The sequence below is a fragment of the Miniopterus natalensis genome, chromosome 7 (assembly GCF_054644295.1).
Source record: "Miniopterus natalensis isolate mMinNat1 chromosome 7, mMinNat1.hap1, whole genome shotgun sequence".
Lineage (NCBI taxonomy): Eukaryota > Metazoa > Chordata > Mammalia > Chiroptera > Miniopteridae > Miniopterus > Miniopterus natalensis.
Window position 1 is genome coordinate 77,702,679 of NC_142087.1, and position 23,110 is coordinate 77,725,788.

Consider the following 23,110-nt stretch of genomic DNA (forward strand, 5'->3'; position numbering starts at 1 on the left):
GGCTCGCCACGGTAAACATGCCTCCTATCTTTGCTGAGCCCTGGGAGTTTCCAAATTCAGCTGGAATTCCTTCATTATGTGACTTGATTCAGTGCTGCTGAGGTGCTTAGCACTGGGCATGTTGCCCCCTGGGACCAGACACGGGGGAGGATTCACTAAGGCCTCATTCAGAAATTTCTCCGGTAACTGCACATTTCCTTAAATAGTCACCTATCAGCAATTACCCCTTAGCTTGCAGTTAGCAAAGAGCAACTAGTTGTAGGCAAATTTTAGGAGATTCTTTTGAAAACGTAGAATGATTGAAATTGAGTTTGAGCACTGACATGGAATCCTGTAAAGATGTATGTTGGAAATGTCCTATTTCTACAAAAGATGATATTAGAGATTTCTCAGGTTTTTTTCTACTTCAATATTTAATAGTGAGTGCAGGAAAAGCATTACATTGTATTTAACACAGGCTGGTACATACATATGCTTATATGCCAGAGGTCTGTCAAGCAAGGCCCTGTGGCCAAATAGGGCTCACCATCTGTTTTTATAAAGTTTTATTGGAATGCAGCCTGGAGAGGTACTCAGCTCGCTCTGGGCAGCTATGGAGATGGAGCAAGAGGTCACAAACCCAGAAACGCAGATGACTCTAGAAGCCAGGAACAGCTCTCAGCTGACAGCAAGAAGTGGTGGACCCCAAACTTATAACTACAAGAAACCAAATTCTGCCAACAACCCAAGTAGCAAGGAGATGGATCCTCTCTGAGAGCCTCCAGAAAGAAATGCAGCCCTGCCAACACCGTGATTTTTAGCCTGGTTAGAGCTGTGTTGGACCTCTGACTTACAGAACTGTAGCATGACAAATTTCTGTTATTTAACACAAGTTTTATGAATTGGTTACAGCAGCAATAGAAAACTAATATAACAGTCACATCTACTTACTGATGAGTTGCTGGAGGCTGCTTTCAAGCTACAAGGCAGAGTTAAATGTACGTGAGACAGACCTTATGGCCTGAAAAACCTAAAATATTCGCACACTCGCCCTTTAGAAAAAAAAGCGTGTCCACCTGTGATATTGACATGCAGCAGGTTGCATTTATTGAGCACTTCGAGGATGCCAGACTCGGCTAATTACTTAGTATTCATATCAACTTCTGGATAGACACTACTTTGGTCCCCATTTTGCAAATTAAAAAAAAAAAAAAAAAAGAGGGCAGATTCTCAGGGTCATCCAGAGAATCGGTGGTGAGCAGGGGTTCAAGCCCGGGCCTGGCTGACTTCTGGGCTGGGCTCACCCCCTGTCGAGCACAGCACCCCGGACGCTCACCTGAGGCCTCTTATCGCTGCCGGAAGGCGACGGGGAGCTCCCGGCTGGGCACCAGGATGCCTAAGTGCAGCATGTCCACAGGCTCGTGGTCTGTGGCCACGATGTCGTATTTGCGAACGATCTGGAACACAGGTGCACAAGAAAGCAGGATTAGTCCTCTTCTATGCCTGTGGAGTAGCAGAGAGCATAACTGTGGAAAGCGGTCAGGGTTTTACCCAGCAAAGGGCCAAGTGGAGCTGGAGCTCAGCTAACCGGCGACCGATGCACATTCTCTTCCCGACGCCGAACGGGAGGTGTGCGAAAGGGTTAATCTTCTTTTTCTCTTGAAGCCATCGTTCGGGTCTAAACTGATGGGGATCTTCAAAATTTTCTTCGTTGGACCCCAACACCTGGGTATTTAGCATCAACACTGTCTAAAAACACACAGAAACGAGTGGCATTTAAAATAAGCAGAAGACGACGTTTGAAGAGCAAAACCTACAAAAGTGATCACCTTAAAAATACGAAAGCCACCCACGAATTTATAATAATGCTGTTTGCCAGCGTGTATGGAGGGCGTGAAATGTGCCAGGTGCCGAATAGGTGAAGAACTTTAAAATCTTGTGTCATACTCTCACAACTCCCCATGTGGTAGATTTTATTACCACCCCCATTTTACAGATGAGAAAGCTGAGGCCCCCAGAGGTTACCTCACTCACTCAAGTGCCCCCTTAAATCCAGGCCTGTCTCCGTAGCTGTTATGCCTAACCCTACACGATGCAACCGCCTGCCGACCACGCACTACCATCTACACATCTGCAGAATGCATGTTTCCCCTGCAAACCTTTTTAGGGGAATCGGATGCATGTTTGGAAAGTGTGTCCCTCACAGCTCTGCAAGGTGCAAGACGCACAGGTTCTACTTACTCCTTTGGGTAAAGCATATTCACCCAGAACCGTCGCCTTGTCGAGAGTCCTCGTCGTAAAGGGCACGCTCGGGGTGAGCCTGGAAAAGCAAAACCAAAGGTGTAGGGCAGGCGCGGGCCACGCTCTAGCTCAAGAGCTGGCGGGAACACAGTCTGCGTAAGCGAATGAAGGTTGCCCAAGGTCGTGACTCAAAAGCGGAACCTGATCACATTTCTCCATAAAGAGGTTCTGTCTCTTTCCTCCCAACGTCTCTACCTCCTGTTTTCATTCCTTATTTTAGTGGGTTGGCAGCCCCCCCACCCCCCCCGGCCCCCGTCCCGGCCTGCTTGTAGCTGTTCAGAGTGGTTTTCCCGTTTCATTCTAGGCTTCAAATGTGCACGTTTTTCACGCTCTGCCCCGAGTCTCGGTGTTTGTTCCAGGTTTCTCCTACCCACCCTTCATGAAGCTAAAGATATTTCCTTTTAATCCTAAAACAAAACGGTGCGAGTTTTGTTTTCCAGAAAGGGTGTAAAAAGAACTTTCAAAGGACATTTTATACCGGAGGCTCAAAAATAAAGATGTCTCTATGTCTTATCATATAATAATATGGTTCCCCTGCTGGGCTTTCATCTCAGATCCTTCAGGCCTGCCCAGGATCCTAATTAGTGCTTACAGCTTCCATGAGAGTGCTATTATCACTGATTCAAAGGGCAGGACACTGGCTCTCCAAGATGTCATCGAATTCGCCCAAAAGGTTTGGGGAATGAGTGATAGAAATGGCATATGGTCTTAAGGTTCTTTTTTTTGTTTTTTTGTTTTTTCAGTTCGATAACTGTTTAAGAATCAGCTGCGGAGCTGCCTGTGGGGGGCCCCTTATTGTGTATTTAAGAGGAGAGCTTTCTAACAGACTCATACTGGCCCCGGCATGTGCTCTCACCTCATGGACTCTTTCAGACAGGCCTTTAAATACGGCATGTTCCCCAGGTCCTCGGCCCGCGGCCCCCGATTCGCAGGCAGTACGCTCTGAATTTCCTCAAGGAGCTTTCGTTGCACGTGGGGATTACGGGATAAATTGTAGAGAATCCACAGTAAGCTGTTCGCTGTCTGAAAAACCAATGGACACAAACTTGAGTTTCTGCTACGAAACTGCCTTAAAACCAGTCTGAGCTGAACCAAAGGCGACACCTACCCCTTGCTCTGAAAAATTAAAATAAAATAAAATAATAAAATAAAATAAAAATTAGTGATGCTTTTCACATGTCCTTGTTTCACATGTCACATGTTCACTGTGCCTTAAATGATTACCAAGTAGGAAAAGTCAAATTTATTTTATAAAACGTATCAATGAAGGATAGTTTCTTTATTGAGGGAATCAAAATAGAATCCTCTAAATAATTTGCCACATTAGGACACTTAAAAAATACAGTTTGGTACCAAAATGCTTTGAACACAAAGGAGCGCATGTAAAACCGGTGGAATGAGCGCCAGGTGGTGGACTGGGTCAGTGCCAATGTCAGGGCTGTGATGACGTTATCTTTACGCAAGTAGCTGCCATTGGGAGAAACTGGGTGAAGGGACCCCTCTCTATGTTTTTTAGTAGTGCATGTGAATCTATAATTATCCCTAAAGAAAAAGAGTTTAATTAGAGATTTATTAAAGACAAAAATTGATATAAAAATTGAGGAGAAAGGAACAGACACCCTAGGAGTGTTGCTATACGAGATTTATTTTTCTTTTTAAATTTTACAGTGCAAACGCACAAGGAACTGCACTTCTGGAATGTAAAAGAAAGGTTTGTTTTTGCCACACCCTAAAAAGTTACCACAAAAATATAAAGGCATTATCTGCACTCAGGGTTTCAGCCGCATGCAAAGAGCCCTTGTGGGACAGCGCCAGCACCAAAATAAGAAATTCTAGCATCGAGCTGAGTGCTTCAAGGTACCAGCCCGAGGACAAAGCTTGTGGCCTTTTAAGTGGCATCCTTTATTTCCTTTCCAGAGCAACAGGGAGAGAACAAATATTGGCGGAAACAGCCAAGTGCAGCTTTTAGCTTCATGATATTCACCACTGGTAGTCATGAGTATTTGTTTCTTAGGCTTTTTTTAAACTAATTTAAACCAAAGAGGCCCATAAAAATGGTCATTGTGTCCTCTCTCTGCAGACACCAAGACGCTTTGCTCAGTGCCGTGTGCCAGTCACATAAACGAGCAAAGTGCAAGGCGATTCAGAGCCCATGGCGTTTATTGTTTTTGGAAGAATATGCCCCCAGGGCAGGCTTCTTCCCTGTCAGAGGACTGGCAGCCTCGGCTGCAAATAAACTGGACGGCATTAGTACAGAGTCATTTACGGAACAGGAAGAGGGCGGAGCCGCCAAATTAGATGGACTTTCAAATTTCTCTGATTTGCCAAATGAGACTCTCAGAACAGCCAGGACTAAAAAAGAAACAGATTGAAGCATATCAGTGGGTCCCTCACCACAAGTACCGAATTGAGTTCCCGAAGGCAGATAACTGTAGCTCTCACCAAGGCCCAGTGAGACAGCCCGGCCTGTCAGGACAGCTGCGGGGGCTAAGCGGAGGGAAGTGGCCTGTGGCACCTCCCGGGCACTGGCTGTCCTGGCGTGACCTCCGTTGATGGGTCCATCCCTAGCTGGCCTTCCCGCTTGCACTCTCTCTCTGCTAGGTCCACACTCCACCCACCAGCCAGAGCCCACTTTACAAAACATAAACTTAATCAAGTTACTCCCTTGCTTAAAACACTGCAAGAGCTTTGCCTCACAGGTGTAATAAAATTTAAGTGCCTTACTAAGGCTCTTGGTTAACATGGCGGATCGGCTTCTATAACCTCAACTCTGACCGCATCTGCTAGCTCTCCTGTTCCATCTCCCCTTCTGCCCCAGGGCCTTTGCATATGCTGTTTCCTCTACTCAGAGCATTCTTGGACCAGATCTTCTCATGACTGGCTCCTCAACATTCCAGTGTCAGCTCCAGAGAGGCACCCCTCCCCCATCTCTGCTACATCACCCTGATGGCTTCCTCCGTGTCCTGTATCGCTATCTGAAATAATTATATGTACTTGTTTATTTACATGTCTTTTGCCTGTTCCCCACGCGGCATGTCGCGTGTCTGGAATGGTGCCTGGCACATAGTAGGCACTCCATAGTTCCTGAACGCTTTCACTTATTGCACAAGCATTTATTGAGCCAAGTGGTATTCTCCATCCTACAAGTATTGCAGGGGACAAAACCAAGTCATTGCCCTCATGGAGCTCACATTCCAGTTGAACAAAGAAAAAGATGAAGCTTTATCTTTACTACTCTAAGGAGCCATGATCCCACAGGGAAGTGAGCTGAAACGGATTCCCACTTTTGACAGCCTCTGGATCATAAGGTGACATCAGAACCTTTCTATATCCTGATGTAGAAAACGCTATTTTTCTTCAGACAAGAAACATTATGGAAAGGGAGAAAGCATGGAAAAGAAATGAACTCGTATTCATTCTTCTTAGAGATAATTTGCACTGGAAATGTTACGCCTACAAGGAATATTAATATGCATCCCTCCGATGACAGCTCTAAAATGAATCAAAGCCAATTAAACCCGCCTGGACACTTGTCAGCGTTTGTGTTTGGGGTTGACTGTTCTGAGTACCCACCGGGAGTATCCATCCCATACATCAGGGACAGAATCTTGGTATTTAAAATTAGCCGTTGCATTTAAATTAAAATCAGCACGTCTGATTTGTAAAAATCTAGCCCGGCGGCCTTGCCGCGGTGCGGGGCGGCTGCTTCTGAACTCCCGCAGCAGTTTGCCGCCCTCCCAGCACCTACCCTGCTCTGGCACCTCGTCCCTGCGACAGGAGGCACCAGGGGACTTTGTCTCCCGTCACGTTTCAGCATAAAGGCTGTGCACTGGGTCTCCCACGGCACCCGGGGCGAGACTTTTTATTTTAGTTAATCCTCACGGAATGAGGGAACTGAGTGACTGTGTAAAACTCATCGGGATAAAAGGTGTCGCGCTGCTTCCCGAGGGAAGGAAACCCAGGCCCCTTACCGTCTCCACCGCGGCCAGCTGAAGCTCGGTGACAGCGGCGTACAGCTCTTTCTTCGAGAGCCGATGGCGGCGATAAATGTCACAGAGGAAATCCGCGCCGGGCCGCTCCGCATGCCTCTCTAACCGGTGGTCGATACAAGACTTGACTATTGGAGGAGAGAAAGGGGAGAGGAAGTCAGCGGGACATTCGGAGGAGGGGAAAAATGAGAGGGAGCCCAAGACGAGGCCCTTACGACGCAGGAAAGGCCTTTCTGGGGACGGTGACATCGTTAGATGAGCTCATACTGCCTCGCTGAGTCTCAGGGACGGGTGGATGCCCATGGGAGCAGGGCCCTCACAGTGCACCTTCCTACAATGCAGACGTGGAGTCGAGGGTCCGGGTGGGCCTGGAAGTCTGCATTTCTAACCAGCTCCCAGGCCATGCTGGTGCTGCGGACCTACGGTCACAGCTTGACTAGTAAGAGCTTAGGGTTCGGGCGGGATCCTTAGGAGACAGGAGTGGGAGCCAGGCCCACTCTCAGAATCAGAACGTGGCCCCGGGTCCACGTGTCTAGCTGCCATGGTCACTAGGGCAGGCGGACATGCTAACACAGGGTGCGGCCACCCAATCTTGGCAGTAATGAGGGGAGAACTCCCTCTACCCGTGTTATCACACACGCACACGCACACGCACACACACACACGAATGTGGTGCAGCGCCCGTGGATGTTGACAAGGACAGTAACCTTTTCTAATGTTGGTAAAGGACATTCTAGGCTGGGTCTCCCTCACTAAAGTCCATGATGGGAGCCACCACCAGGACAATAATTGTGGTGACGGCGGTGGTAAAAACGAGGACAGTAAGTGGTACCGTGGGTGGAGCCTGAGCTTCGGGAGCCTTCCTGTTTGGCTGCAAAGCCTGGCTTTGCCGTCACCGAGTGTGTGACGTTGGGAACGTTACTTAAAGTCTTGGTGTCTCAGTTCTGTTACTTGGGGCTGATAGGAGGATCTAACATAGGTTTTCTGTGGGAATTAAATATGTGTTTAAATATACACACTATGATATATTATTTTATCATAGGATAATACTTAGCATCAAATATTCCCTCCATATGTAGCAGAAGTAGCTCTGATCCACTGAGAGATTGTCACATGCCAGGCTTTTAGATTATCTTTACTAAACTTAGAAACAGTTACATTGAGGTAGGGGCTATTATTGTTGTTGTTGTTGTTATGAATCCATTTTAGAGGTAAGACAACTGCTGATGAAGAGGAGATAGCACATTCGGCTGACCCCCCACACCAGGGACGGACCAGGGACTTGAACCCGGGCGCTTCTGACTCCAAATCTTAGTCCCACTCCTAGTTCCCCGCGACAACAAAGCACTGCCCCGTGCTTTTTCCTTAGAATGTGTCTGCACCGGGGCGATTCCCCAGCTCGTGTTGGCAAAGCCCGAAAGAATCAGGAGGAGCGACTCCATGAGAGGACCGAGGTGGTCAGGCCAAGGTCACTCCCGACCCCTGGGCGGTAGCTCAGGAGACGGGGGGGGTGGGGGGGTGGGGGGGGGGGGGGTGCGGCCGTTACCCGATCTGAAGATGGTGTCCCAGGCCTGCGTGTGGGCCTGCCAGACCTTGGTGTTGAGGCTCCTGTGCAGCTCGACTGGGGTGACCATCATCCTCCCGAAGGTGCTCATCATCTACGAGGAACACAGACACCTTTCCTCCCTGTTCCTCTCCAAGATACCTGTCCCTCGGCCAGGAGCACTCTGGACACCCCCTGGCCCCCACAGGCTGGAACCCAAAGCACGGCCCTGTCCGCAGGCCTCTCTGCTCTGCCCCCAGGAACATATTCAAAATCATCTTTGGGATGTTTTTTCAATGGGGCTTAATAAAAAATTGCTCTTATAACCTACATGTTAAAAAAAGAAGAAAACAGGAAACTGTCACTTTTATATTCGCTTGAATTTCTGAACTTCAGCAATTCTTACGCCAGTTTCACAGCATCTACTATGTCCACATACGGCCCGAACGATTCAAAAATTTAAAATCTGAAAATTTACAGGCTTTTGAAAATAGCAATTTAATCAACTGACCTTTAACTGAACTACCTACTTTAACTTTGCCTAAATAGTGATCTAAGGTGCTTTTATGACGTGTGCATAGGTGCACACGTGCGCGAGAATACATGCACAGCACACGTCAAAACAGACACTTAGCTCCTGTCCTGGGCTACGTGTGCAGGCTGCTGCCGGGGAAAGGGCGATGCCTGGTGAGCTACGGGATGCTCACTGTTTTGATGGCCATGATGAAGTTCAAAGCTTCGTCCCCGGTGTTCTTCTGAAGGAGCCCAAACCTCTTCTCGTAGAGCACAAGGCAGATGCCTGTTAATTAAAATAATTAACCCTGTTACTCAATCGGGACTCTATGATTAGCTGGCTACTAAAGGCTTCATTCCATCTCTCACAGACATGAGGTCTTTGCTAAGAACAGAGGAGACGCGTAGAGTCTGAGAGTCGGAGAGCCCTTTCTAGAAATTACCTGCAGGCCCAGTGACCCATCCCCTGCATAACCTCCTGGTCAAAAACGTAGCCGTTTCCATACGTGCATGAATCTCCCCGGCAACGCCTGGCGTTAGTCAGAGTGGATCACTGACCTCACCCGTAGCAGACGTTGTGAATGGCCTACCCAATACTGCTCCCCCATTTCTTCCCTAAGACACCCTTGTTTTATTTAGGGTGTCAGTGTCTCAGTTCTCAGGCAATGAATCAAGGTGGATCTGAGACTCATGACAAACCTGTTCCCTAACTTCCCAGGCTTCCTGAAGCCGCCAGAGCCGCCACACGACCCAGGTCTGGCCTGTGAGACCACAGGAAATACTCTTTGGCTTTCTAGGTGAAGTGGGACCGGCACCCTCTTTTCTTCTCATTTGTGCCTGAAATGCAGAGGTGAGGCCAGAAGGGACAGGAGCTATTTTGCAACAAGCTAAGGCTGGATGAGCGAGAAGACAGCATGAGCTTGGCTCCCAGCGACACCGCCGAGACGGGCCTCTAGACTTCCCGCAAGGCTAGACAATAATTTTTAGACCACCGCAGTCAAATTCTCTTTGAGTTGCAAACAAATGCATTTGATACGCCTTAATTTGAGTATTTACAGTGGGCAAGGTCCAAAACATACACTTCTGTTCTCCTCTGTAATCATTCCCTCTCTCTACCCCTCTTTCCCTTAACACCTTCTGTGGATTTGTTGTTGGCAAGGAGCTTCTCGTGGGCTGAGGTGACTGGCCCATAGCTTTAAAGTGAAGCTGGTCTGAAGGAGGAGACAGCTCAGGACAAAAGCCACCATCTCAGGATGCCGTGTCCACTCTCTGCCATCAGCAGCCAGAGTGACCCTCAAAGCAAATCGAACCTGCTTAAAGCACTTACTGTCACTCCCGGGGACTCCCAGGTTCACTGTCAAACTCCCTTCCCTGGTTTAGACGGGCTTGCGTGGCTGGCCGCTGCCTCCCTCCCATCCTCTGCTTGCCCTGCCCCTCCCTTGCAGGATGTTGCCCCTGTCATTCTAAGTGCCTTTCTGTTCCTTCGACATAATCTCTGTTCCTCTGCCTGGAATATTCCTCCTTCCCTCACTTCCACCTGGCGAACTCTCACTCACCCACGGGGCCTTAGCTGAGATGGCACCTCCTCCGTGAAGCATCCCCAGACCGAGCTCAGCTGAAGCACCCCTCTTGGATTCGCCCACAGCCTTGAACATGCTTAGTGTATTGAAATTGCCTTGCTCCATTGCCTGTGCCCTCACTGGGCAGTGAGCCCATCAAGGCAGGGCTCTGGTTCCTATCCCCAGAGTGACCCTTGAAGAAAGGGGTCATGCCCCCTTCTGTCTGAACGTCTCCATGGCTCCTCATCTGACTCGAGCTAAAAGTTCTTGCCCTGGCCTGATCTTTCTCAGCAGCTCTTCCCCTTACAATTCACTCACGCCAGCATCCTCGGAGCTCCTTAACGGCATGTTCACATTTCTGCCCCAGGGCCTTTGCATCGCCTGTCTCCACTCTCTGGGCCAATCTTCCCACAGACACCCCTGTGGCTTGCACCGCAGATATCTCCTTACCAAAGCGGAGTTGCCTCATCCAGGTACCTATGTTCTTTCCTGAGCACCTGACCCCTTGGCAGAGTATATATTAAAATGTGTTTACTTGTCAATTGTCTCCCCTACTAGAACCCAAGCTCCGCGTGAGCAAGGATGTTGCCTGTCTTCTGCAATGCCGCACCCCGAGCACAGTGCCTGGCACATAGCAGGTGTTCAGTAAGTGTTTTTTGAATGACTACACAAACAACCCAGAGTGCAAAGCATAACTTCAGTGCCTGAAAGCATTAAAAAGGCTCCTGTGGCTTTTCCCTGTCAGAATAGCAATGATTCCAGAAGAGTTGTCTGTTGACTTGTCCACAGAGCCACCTTTTATCCTCAAAATCCTGGCAAAATCAAGCGAACAAGACCGTAAAACAACTTACTTTCAAACGACCATTTGTTCAGCTCGCTGTATAAGTCTTCAATGCGGCCTCTCTCATCACAGAGCTCATCCAGTCTACCCATAAAATCAGCCAAGACCTTAAAAGAAAGAAACCGCAAAAGCACACTTTAGTCTTTGAGGGGAAACAAAGATTTAGAGCGCATGAGCTAACTTTAGGTCTCGCTACCCTGTGTAGCCCCTGGCCACAGGCTACCCCTTCTGCTGAAGCGCCAAGTGTGTACTTTCCTCCGGAGCTCACCTGAGGCCCTAACGACCTCACCCTGGGTGATTTCCTCAGCTTTTCCTGCAGCCGCCCTGAAGCTCAAGTTTCAGCCTTTGATCTAAATTTAAAGAAAGGAAAACATTTCTTCTAATCAGAATGGGAAATAAAACCACAGAGGGGAAATCAGTCAAGTGTCGCTGTTGGCACGACATCTCAAAGGCTGTGATGCTATAACTACCCTGAGGTTTGCCGTTTCCAGATCTGGGCAAGCAAACGTCTCTTTACTGATTGGTATTGTGTTAAGCGTGTTGAACTTGGAGCCAGGAAATCTGCAAACTCTGGATGCAGCTCCCTCGTTAAATAGCTCTGTGGCCTTGGACGAGTTATGTAAGGCCATTAGATGCCGGTTTTCAAAATCAGGGCTTTCGATGACTAAGGTCTCTCATTCCCCGGGCTTCTGTAGCACCGAGCGCCGCACACAGTGTATTTTCTTAGCTGATCCTTACAGCCTGGGAGGGAGGAAGTGCTGCCATTCCTCCCGTTTCCTAGTAACAGACGAGAACACTGAGGCACAGAGAGAGGCGAAGGCACTCGCCCTCGGACACGCAGCTGAGCAGGGCCCGCGCCGGGCCCTGGAGCAGAGCCCACCCATGTACACAGGATGCTTCCTTTGCCCACAGTGCATTCAAAAGCACTCTGAATGAGTTACCATTACACACTTAGAAATTTCACATGAGAATGTGGATTTTCCACTACTTGTCAATGATAATAATAATAAGAAGAAGAAGAAGTAATTACAGGATCTGGCGACACTGTGTCTGCATTCCCACGGGGCAGTCATTTGCTGAAACTGGGACAGCTGTCACCTCTAAGAAGCGCATGCACTATTCTGCTGGCCAAAACCCCTACAGGGCCTGCCTTATATGTTTATATTAATTACCTGGTCCCTGGAAGCTTCTGAGCTTGCCATCCTTCACCTATATAATCTCATGTGGGTCCAAGTTCAGTTCAAAATAAATAGTGAACAGGAGTAGAAAGAGATTACTATATGCTTAAATCCCTTCCCCTTTGGCTCCCGGTTGGCTACAGGATATGTCTAAATACCTTAGCAGGGCACAAAAACATCGTCAAGACCTGCCTTCTGTCCTGCATCACTTCGGAAAAAGCCCATTCTGAATGTACTAGTCTCTAAAGACACCACGACATGTCATGGCTCCCTATTTTCAGCAGGCTGTTCTCTCACCCTGGATGCCTTTCTTCACCTTCTCTGGCATGTAGACTCCTAGTTACCCTGCAAAACCCAGCTCAAGTGTCACTACCAAGGAACTTCATAAGCATTATCTCATGTAATCGTCACAGCAAACCTGCGGAGTGAGAACTGTTGCTCCCATTTTATAGATTGGGAAACTGAGGCTTAAGGAAGTTAAATGGTACTGTGGAATAGTGCTTATAATTACTCCCTCAATGCGATATTTTTAAGAGAGGGTGAAGGAGGGAGGAAGAAGGGCTTTGGGGGTGGGATGTGGAGAGGAGCGAGAAACTGAAGACCCCCGAATCATCCGCAGTTGCCCGCTTTACCCTCTGCACTTGTAGCTGCAACTCAAAGCTCCATAAACATCCCTCCCCCCCCAACAGACCCAGGAAGGCTGGCCCCAGCCTGCAAACCTCATTGATTTTGTCGTCCAGCTTCATAATTTCCCCTGGTTTCATGAGTTTCTTCTGAAAGGCACTCCGGACCCTCTGCCAGTCTTCCCCTTCCCTGGGAGAGATGCAGAGATCTATTCTGAGCAAACTGCAAAGACCCGAAGGAAGAGGCAGAGCCCCCGCAGCTCTGCAACTGCGTGAGCTGTACCGTCAAATGCACACGGAGAACCGGGCCCGGCAATGTCCGGCGGCTGTGAGCCCCGGGATATCTGGGCTGGGTGGAAGGATGGGAAAGCACCTTTCCTCCCAGCCAAGGAAAGCGCCAGCAAGGCCACGGGTTCAGGGCTGCCGAGGCGTCCTTGCTGGGTGGGAGCTGGGAGGCCAGACGCCTCGATTCCCAGCAGTGCGAGTGGGCATGTGAAGACCCCCTCCTCTCAGAAACCCAGGTCTGTCTGAGGAAGACTTTTGTCTTCTTTCAACCTCAAATATAGAGCTTTCCATTGCCTCCAAATAATAGCACAGAGTCAGATTCACAGGAGCTGGGAAAAGCCTGTTCCCATCAGAACCCCTTTTGCAGTCCCCATGCTGACCACACGCCCTGTGATGCCCCAGGGTGACTATGGTTCTTCATCCCAGCAATTAAATCCTCAAAATAGAACTATTAGACGTTTAAAGTTGGGGGTAAAAAGCGCTAACTTGTTAAATGGTAACAATAAAGAAACAGAGGACTCACACCGCATGATAGCAGCTATCGACCTAAGTGCACCCTCCACACCCCTCCCCATCCCGCCTTTCAAGGGCACCGAGGTCATCACCCTCCACTCCCCTCCAGGAAGGAAGGTCACTGTCAAAGGCAAAGGACGTTCACTTCTGGCGTTTGAGCTCTTAAGAGGGACTTAGGGAGAAATTTAAGGGTTCATTTCATTTGTATAAAACGTTCGCCTGGCGCGCTAACTTCAGAACCGCGTCCCGCCACAGCTTGCGTAGCGCCTTTTGGCATTTCTCGGATGGGAAGGCGTGGCCCTGCGCAGGGGCCAGGAGAGCGCAGGTAAGGGGGCGCGCAGTCCAGCTGTCCCTCGGCCCACCCAGGTCTCTGCAGGACTAGCGACTGCATGGGGTAGGGGCTTTCGTGTCCCCGGCATGAGAAGGTCCCACCCCCAGGGAACCTCTTCCCAGTTTCCGAGGGCATCGGGCGCTGTGGCCGGCCCCACCCTGGCGCCCGGACTCACAGGATGAGCAGCCCGTAGCCCTCCTGGCGATAGTCGCGATAGGCCTTCCAGGGCTTGATCTCCAGCCGCTGGGGATACGCGCTCTCCGTGCGGTACAGCGCTTCCAGCAGGCACGGCGAGCCCAGGTGCACCGAGTCGAAGGAGCCCAGCTTCATGCGGAAAATCTTGCCGTACTTCCTGTGGTACTCCGCCTACAGCGGGGGGGGGGGGGGGCGCCCCGAGAGTCAGCGCGCACCCCTGCAGTCCCGCCCGCGCTTCTCCCTCCCCCCGCCTTGTGCCTCTGGGGGGCCGCCGCCCCGGGGACACCTGAGCGCACTGTGCGCCCGGGCCGCGCGCCTCGGGGAGGGTTTGGGGAGCGGGGCGGGGAAGAGAGAGGGAATTGGGGCGCGACGAGGCATTTACCAGTGTGTCGTGCTGTTTCTTGAGCCCCCCTTTCCAGAGAATCTCCAGCAGGCTGCCCAGCAGTGGCCAGTTCGTGGGGCCCGGCAGGGAGGCTGCGCTCTGCGCCTCGCCACGTTCCATCAGAGGGCAGAGGGGCACCTCCCGCGGCCGAGGGGGCGCGCACGCCGCGGATGTCACGGGTCGCGGGGGCTGCCTGAGGCCCCGCAGCTGCCGCAGGAAGGCGACCAGGGAGCGGCCCGTGCTGATGGGGGAACTCATCGCCGCGGGGGGCACCGGGCGCAGGGCACGAGGCTGCTAAAGTGGCGCGGGCTGGGTTAGGGGCGTGATTCGGGAAAGAGTGGCAAAGAGGACCAGCCGGACCAGCTGGAGGGGGCGGCAGAGGGGCAGAAAGGACCTCGGCGAGGATGCTCCACGCGGCACTGCGCGGCAGCCTCGGGGGCGGGGGCCCACGGAGCGCTGGCCCCGGGGGCTGGAGGAGGGCAGCCAGCGGACGGTGCCTCTTGGAAGACGAAGGGAAGGGATGCTGGTCTGCCCGGAGGTCTGCAAGTCGGACTCCCAGGCTGCAGCGGCGAAGTGGAGATGTCAAGGAGGGTAGAAGAGGCGCCGCGGGCTCTCCAGTTTCCTCCTGGCCCTCTCTCCATGATCCCTGCGGGCGGACCAAGTATTTATGGAGACAGGGCAGGCCCCGGGTGGCCAATGAGCACGCTGAGTGGGGCGGAGTGGGTCCTGGCTTGCCCGGCCCGGAGGGACGCGGGACCCGGGGAGGGGGGAGGGAGGGCGAGGGTGGGGAGGCTGGAAATAGGATGGAGTCAGCGAGGTGAACGAGGGCACCCGCGCCTCCGGTGACCCGCGCGCCGCTCTCCGGGCGGGAGCGGGGCGGACTCCACCCCGGAGATAACCCCCCGGGGAGGGCGCTGCGCCTGGAGTTCACCGGGTGTGCGCCCGGCGCTCGGCGCCCGCCCTCCCCTCGGGCCGGAGCGCAGCCCCGCGCTTGCACAATCGCGCCGCGGGGCGGGCGAGGGCTCCGCGGGCGGCGGGAAGGCTGCGGGCGCCCGCGGGGCCGAGCGCCGCGCGCCCCCGAGCCACTTCAGACGGGCTGGGACGGAACTGTGTCCCAGCGAGGTGGCTTTCGGAGCCTCCCGAGGTCGGGAGGGGCTGAGACTCGGCCGCTAAAGAGGAGACCTCACCTTTGGGGCTTGGGCAGTTCTGAGTTTTCAGAAGTTCCGCCCTGGCCGTTCCATTCTGGTTGTCACGAAGATTTCATGAATCAGCGCAGCAAAGCGCCTGCGACGTGGGCCATGGCCGGCCCCCCACATAGTTGTTACCTCCTTGGACAGGTGGGAAATGCGTCCTGACAGCGAGGCTTGCAGTTAAGGCTGCGCTGCCTCTTTCCCCTCCCTTCTGGGGACACCTCCTGCAAAGGAGAGGCACCTGCCGCCTGGCACCACAGCCCATCCCTGCAAAGTCCAAGCTGGGCAAGCATGGGGGCGCGGGCACACACACACACACACACACACACACACACACTCTCTCTCTCTCTCTCTCTCTCTCTCTCTCTCTCTCTCTCTCTCTCTCTCTGGAGTCATCCTGGTTGGCAAGAGTAGAACTTTCTTTACTAATTCAAGAAGAGAAGTGGAGATTTTTGTTGATTATTTGAGAGCGGCTCCTATGCTTTCGTTGCGGTCCAGCACAAGTGCTGCCGCCCCCAGGGAGGAGCACAGGGACACTGTTTCCTCCCCCCCATTTTCAGTCCCCTGGCTGGGGCTTTTGAGCCCGGTGCTGGCAAATCCTTCCCTGGTAAGTTTATTGTCAGCCTTCAGTCTGTTGCTTGGAATCCTGTTGCAGTCCAACTTGAGCTTGAACACTGTCATTTCAGATTTGTCCTGAGGGGTGAATGACTGTTAATGTTAATAAAATAATAGCTTATATTATGTATGAATACAATTTAGATATAATGTATAGATACCTATTTATATGTACACACACTATATAGAACATGTTATATAGCGTACACTAAAGATTATGCACTACAGGAGGGGGCAAAAGTAGGTTTATAGATGTGTTTATTCTTGTATTATTTATTAATTGTTGTATTATTTTCCATATGAATGGTAAACCTACTCTTGCCCACCCCAGCATATGCAATATGCACTCTATTGTGTATAACACATGCTACATAGTATACAAATGAAAGCTTCCTCGGGTTTATGATAAACCAGCCACTAAGGAAGACATTTTACCTAAATTTTTCCATTTAGTTCAGCCCAACGCCAGAAACATAAATGAATAAATAAAACTGAAGCTCAGTGTCGCAGACCTTACTACTGGCTCATGATGAATTCGGACCCAGATTTTCTAATCCTAACCTAGGCCCTTACTATACACATCCGTGTACATCACGCTATGTTACATCACCTATCACCTTTTCTTGAAACAGGGATAGCTCAGCATATTGGAAATAGTCCTTAAGTGGGAATATCTCCCCCTTGGGGGTCGGGGGGGGAGGTCAGTATGTGTGGGGCTCTGAGACGAAAATGCTGTTTTATGTGCTAATGGTGGTAAAAGAAATAAATAAATGAATAACCCCAAACAGAAGATCTATTTAGCTTGCCACTGCGCCTTGCTTCTGGCACGGCCGTTGGCACGTAACAAATGCTCAATAAATCATAACTCCTCTAGTTGTGCCCGCTATTGAGTCACCACCCGCCTCCTTTGTTCTTTCTTTTCTCTCTCTCTCTGTAGGTATGCTCAGGAAGAAAGATAAATATTTTCAGACTTGCTGGGTTTTCATGTGAGCTGAGCGCTCCGTTGCTTTATAAACGTCAAGCAGACACTTGGAAGGGCAAGCCATCATTAGGCTTATAGTAGCCAGCATGAAAATTCCTGTTTCAGGGAAACTGCTTTCACATGTCCGGCGGAGAAAGCCCCCTCTGATTTTCACACTGGGTTGCAGAGGCAAGAAAAACCGACCAGTCCTTTGAAACTTTGGTGCCATCAACACACACTCAGCCTTGACTCCGTGCAGCTAAATTCAAAATGATGGCCTGGAGCCCAGGCCCAGGCCTCTCTCTTCCTTGCTCATTACTTAGTTTCTGAGTCATCAGGTCAGGGATCCTGCTGGGAATTACTGGTGAGACTCTGAAGTGCTCAGAGTGCCCACCATCATTACCGGGACGGCCCAGGCCCTGCTTGGTTCTGGGAATCTCACCAAGTCCTGAGTGGGTAATTATGCCCCAGCCTCACCCCACATCACCACCGGTGACAAAGCGTGTCTGTGTTTACCTGTGATGAGGGCGGGTGGAGAAGTCCTTCGAAGGACGTCTGGTTTCTCTGTGCTGAAAAACACAAAACTCTCTCAAAGGTCTCACATAGTAGTATCGTTTTGTGCTTCGAAGCTTTGGCTAAACGCGGGCGTGAGTCCTAGACCTGCTTTCTGACTGTGGAAACTTGGAGACTTACTCTCCACATCTGCCCGATGGACGGTGTTGGAACCGACCTCCCAGGAAAGCTCAAGGTTCATGGGAATAGTTGTAACGACAGTGGCCCATTCCACGGGGCTGCAGCGGGAAGGTCCACACACGGCTAAGTGCTCAACGTTACTTTGTAGCTTCACTGCGTCCCGTGCCTTGGTTTTTGCAAACTATACACGAGAGGGGCAACTTCGGTGTCTCAGTTACTGTATCTTGCGTTCAACTTAATATTGCAATTTTCACTCAGGAAACTAGATAATTGGATAAAGCCAAAGGAAGACTAGCAAAGAAATGCTGGTGGGTTCACATTCCAGCTCAGCCACCCAGCAGCCTGACAAACCAGGAGTAAGTTCCCGCAAGCCCCACGTCCCTCGTCTCAGAGTGGTGACGACCGCAGTCCCTGCCCGGCAGGATTTTTCTGAGATGACAAAGCATTGAAAGTCCCTTGGGTAAAGGCTCTAAAATGTCATCGTTAATGTTATTAGAAACTACAGGAATCGGGCTCTCATAAATTCAGGTCATGTCTATTACAGGTGTCTTGGCTTCTCTGACTAATCAGACAAAAACCCCTTGAAATTCAGGACATTATCTTCTGTTTTAGTCTCTCTGGAGCATATGACACAGTGCTGTTCACCTTGGCCAGCACCCAGTAAAGCAAACAACAGCCGATTGGTTATTAATTATTTTCTCATTCCCAAGGGAAAGGAGAAAGACAAGTGTCAAGACATTCTCTGATTTCTGAGGAAGAAGGTGTCGCAGATCCTGGAGGGTTATGTGTGTGTCACACACGCAGGCAGCAATACTGCTCAACAAAATAACTGTGGGTTTCAACAGCTTGTCGAAGCCGCGGCTCCGCCACTCGCACGCTGTGTGGCTGTGGGGAAGTTACTTAACCTCTCTGAGCCTAGTTTCCCTGTTCATAAAATTGGGGATTCCTGTGCCTATGTCAGAAAGGTTAAGAGGAATCCTTAAAATATCTGGTGAAACACAGTTAACCATTGTCTTCACAAACATCTCTTTGGCTCCTGCACTTGCTTGATGACTTCCGAGTAGAATTCAGTCCTTTTGGGAAGTTAAAGTCACATTATGGGAAAATGTAGCTCACATCCTGCAAGAACACAGTGACGTGCGGAGAATGTTTAAAAAGGTTTGTCATTAAGAGGGGTGCTCCACGTCAAAGGAGATGAAAAATACAGGGTATACACTCAAGTTTATGAGTCATTTTACTGTAACTGTAAACTAGAATTTATTGAGGAGCTACTGTGTGTATGCCAGGCATTTTACTACCTCTCCTCACACAATAATACTGTAAGGTAAGTATGTTCATTTTATATGAGAAAAAACCTGTTTTTTACAGATTTGAAGCCAGATCTCAGTTAGAATCTACCCTGTTACTAGTTCCACTCTGGCCAAGTCAGTTCACCTTGTCCTAATCTACAAAATGAGAATAATTATAGCCACTCTTACCTGTTATTCTAATGTCATAGTTACTATCATATTTTACAGTTCAAGTCTTGGAACTTGAATGCCAGCTTGCTTTAGGGTGGCTGCCACCTGAGGGCAGGAGGACCGCTGCCCTGTTCTCTGCTGTGATTTTTTTTTTTTTTTAAATGTATCTTTATTGATTTCAGAGAGAGGAAGGGAGAGGGAGAGAGAGAGAGACAGAAACATCAATGATGAGAGTCATTGATCGGCTGCAGCCCGCAACCCGGGCATGTGCCCTGACCGGGGAATCGAACCCTGATCGCCTGGATCCTAGGTCGACGCTCAACCGCTGAGCCACGCCCGGCTGGGCTCTGCTGTGATCCTTGATGTCTCTCACTATGCTTGGATCAGCTGAGGTGCTCAGTAAATATGTGTCAAATAATATTCTGCAAAATAACGGAGCTTCAATGCCTTGTTTTAGATGTACTAGTCCACATTTTTGGTTGTTAGTCCTCACTTGAGGACATTTTTTCCGTTGATGTTTTTTTAGAGAGAGTGGGAGGGAGGAGGGGAGGGAAGGAGAGAGGGAGAGAAACATCGATGTCACATCGATTGGTTGCCTTGATCATCCCTTGACCGAGAATCGAACCCCCAAGGCTTCGGTTCATGGGCACAGGCTCTAACCACTGAGCGCGCAGGCCAGCACATGTTTTAGTCCAATTTGATCGAGTCTATGGTTCTAGCAAAACACAGTTCCTGGGAAAAGATGTGTTTAATTACAAACCTTGTATACAAAGGAACATTTTGTTTCTCTTTTTTCAAAATCTCTGGGAAAACAGAGACCTGTAAGGGAAAGATGTGCCCCCTTTAAAGTAACACAGTGTCTCCCCAGGGAAAGGGAGAGAATGGGTTAAATGAGTGAGTATCTGAACAGTATTTGCTACATGGCATATGCTCAGTAAGCACTAGCTGTCATTATTGTGAATAATTTTGGAAGATACAGAGTCAAGTGAAGCTGGCTAATGAAAAAAATTCCCTTGATTTGGAAAAATTCCTTTGGTACCATATATGTTGCATAATTAACCTTTAAAACTACATCATCACATGGATACCTGTTCTGTGCTTTCTCGCATGATATGACTTGGCAAATTCATCGGGGGAAAATAGGGGAAATTCCGTACAGAATTATTATTGCTAATTACATCGGACCCAAAGTACCCTGTTTTGCTCCTGTAAGTCAGGAGCCTGCCTGGACGTATCTTACTATGAGTGTTGACTTGGAGGAAGCGCTGCTGAGCTCTGGTTGGGTTCTGCCAGAGCTTCAATACCCCCAAGCACACACTTCAGTGGGGGGCTGGCACCTCTAGGGACTAGGGAGCCGGTGGAAAGTTGTCCTCATGAGCAAACCCCAGGAGGACTGGAAAGGGATATCCAGTAGTCTGTCAACATCCATGAAATGGGCAGTTCTAAGAGAAGGCCCTAGGAGAGTCCTTCTGTCTTTGGAAAGGGGCTGTGAGGCATTCACAGAGGTCGAGGGTATTTTCAGGAGCAAAAACAGCTCTCCTACTGAGCTCAACGAGAACTCACCTCCCCAAGGCCAAGGCTGCATGTGAACGTAGGAGATTCAATTCAGACGCGGAGAGGTATCTGAAGAGATGGGGATGGGGGGAAATTAGTTTTTACCCTTGGGATAAATGGCCATTTTGTGGAATGCTTAACAGCCTGCCCTGCCCTGTTCTGAAACTTGGGATCAATGAGTTCACGATGTTTTCAGCGTGGACAATGTCCCCAGGGTGTCAACCCATTCACGTTCACTTACATAACACAATCGGCTCTTCTTGCCAACATAAATAAATACGTTACCCTCTTGTCTGAGCTTGTGACCTGATTTCAAAACCATTCAGTCACAAGCAGAGCTCCTCCTGCATATTTTGTAGGTGAAGTCCAAGTGACTCAGATGAGACCGCTACCATGACTCACGCCACCGGGCTAGTAACATTTGCTGAAGTCCCAAGTCTGGAGTCTAAAAGAAAACAAGCCGTTTCATAAAATAACTTCTCTCTAACAGGCCAGTGTGTGTGTCAAAATCCTTGTCTGAATCTGAATGGGGAAAAGTAACGGTTGGAAAGCGGACTTGGGCATCAGCTGTCCTTGGGGAACCCCAGCTCCGGAACTCGCCAGCCTCTGCGACTGCGGGTAAGTGATAGGACCGCTGGGTCTTGGCCTCCCCGAGGGTGACAAGGGGGATATCGCTGAGCTCAACCCAGGCTGCAGGAAAGAAGACTTCTAATGAAGAGGGGTTATCTCTGGCCCCCGTTTGAACTTTACACTCTGGGAAGGTAACCTGTATCCAGGAGTGGCTTCCAAATGCGGGTCTGCAGGAGGGGTTGGTGGGCCGCCTGCCCACGGCTTCGGGGGCCTGGATTCCCAGAGGCTGGCTCCAGGGCGTCAGCGCCACTTCGCTGGGAAGGGCTGTTCTTCTGGTCGGTTGCTGCTCTCTTCTTTTCTTTTCTTCTGTATGGTAAAGTCTTCGCTATTAAGTTGTTGGTTTTAGCCTTCAGTTTCCCATCTTTCCTTAGCAAAAATGCTGGCAGCTCTCTGGTGACACTATATTATTAAATCCTTACTGGGATGTGAAATTCAAATGTTTGAGAACTACTAGTGTTAGCATCAAGCGATTATCCTCTTTATCCCCAATGATAATATTCTTTAAGGTCTATGGCCCAGGAGTTATAAACAGACCAATTCTTTTTTTTTTTTCTCGGCTAGGTAAAATGAACCAGAACATTTTTATTAAGGCAATGAAATGAAGACACAAAGGACCAAGCCCAGCTTCTAAAGTGACCATCCCCTGCTATTTTATTTACCAATAGATGTGATGGTCTCTGCTGACTGACCAGCTTGTGAAACACACAGAGAGGCGCATGCAGGTGCCTGGCAGTGATCGCAGGGGCCAATGCAGAGTTTGCAAGAACCGTGGCTCAAGCGAGCCCATGTTGGAAGGCAAAAAAAGTGAGTGAGTGTTGAAAACCAGATGTTCGAGGCAGCAGAAATGCTTCAAGGGGACCATGTCACTCACGGAAGCTCTAGGAAAGCCAAAATGGATTAAATACTATACATTGATTATGATGTTAAAAGATTAGGAGGAAAATGGGGAAAAAACTGGAGGTAGAGGTGAAAAGACAGAGAAGTTATCTGGGTTGCATTTTGGAGAGCAGGGAGGTCACAGAAAAATAAATCGTGATAACGGTGACAATGGCATCTTGGAACAAGGGGACTTCTTGGATGGTGTTTGCCCAGCCTGTGGAGGGTACATCTGTGCCCATTGTCTGGGGATGGCTTTGCTCCCTCACCCTGCAGGCCCCGGCCCTGGCAGGAACCATGGCACAACATGACAATGGATGCTGGCCATAGATTAGTCGGGAGGGCCGACATTGGACCAATGATTCTTACTTCGAAGCATGGATTTGGGGTTTGGGAAACAGCCCACTCAGCAGTATCAACTGCTCTTCTGATCATAAGTTAGGGGGAGACCACCTTTCCCCCCACAACTGAAGCGGTAGAAGAAGGAGGTGTTGAGAGATGAAAAGGGTTGAAGCAGCTGCTCCGAGAGCAGAGAGGAGAAATGAAGTGAGGTCCCCACGGCCTCACACTTCCCATGTGCATGCCCCTCTCCAGGCCTGGCAGAGGTTGAACTTTCGGATTTGGTGGCAATTTTGAATCTTTGGGTTGTAAGCAACAGAAACTGGCCCTGGCTGCCCTAATCAATAAGAGAATTTACCTGGCATTTGAGAGAGGCTTGCAGAAGCATGGCTGCTGGTGACCAAGCTTCCATTTGGAAGTGGAAGGATTCCAAAACAGAGCCCACCGCTAAAGCATCGTCAGCGGCAGAGCCGCAGGGGAGCAATAGTGGGCAGGTGTGGTTTAAATACCAGCAGGATGTTTGAATTGCACTCTTGCTTCCGAATTCTTAAGACTCCAAC

The 23,110-nt window shown here is 49.9% G+C and overlaps 1 protein-coding gene across 2 annotated transcripts; it reads right to left on the reverse strand.

The window, feature by feature from the left end:
- Nucleotides 1–1,325: 1,325 nt before the first annotated feature.
- Nucleotides 1,326–14,490, reverse strand: CYP24A1 (cytochrome P450 family 24 subfamily A member 1). 2 transcript variants are annotated; one of them, XM_087818638.1, is made up of 11 exons: nucleotides 14,233–14,490; nucleotides 13,831–14,021; nucleotides 12,623–12,716; nucleotides 10,736–10,832; nucleotides 8,520–8,611; nucleotides 7,816–7,927; nucleotides 6,252–6,397; nucleotides 3,137–3,303; nucleotides 2,221–2,299; nucleotides 1,531–1,728; nucleotides 1,326–1,436 (listed from the first exon to the last, which is right to left on the reverse strand). In XM_087818638.1, exons 1-11 carry the CDS (start codon nucleotides 14,488–14,490, stop codon nucleotides 1,326–1,328), a joined length of 1,545 nt encoding a protein of 514 aa, XP_087674764.1. The 2 variants fall into 2 exon arrangements, with proteins under 2 accessions (XP_087674764.1, XP_087674765.1); XM_087818639.1 differs by lacking the exon at nucleotides 1,531–1,728.
- Between the last annotated feature and the right edge of the window lie 8,620 nt (nucleotides 14,491–23,110).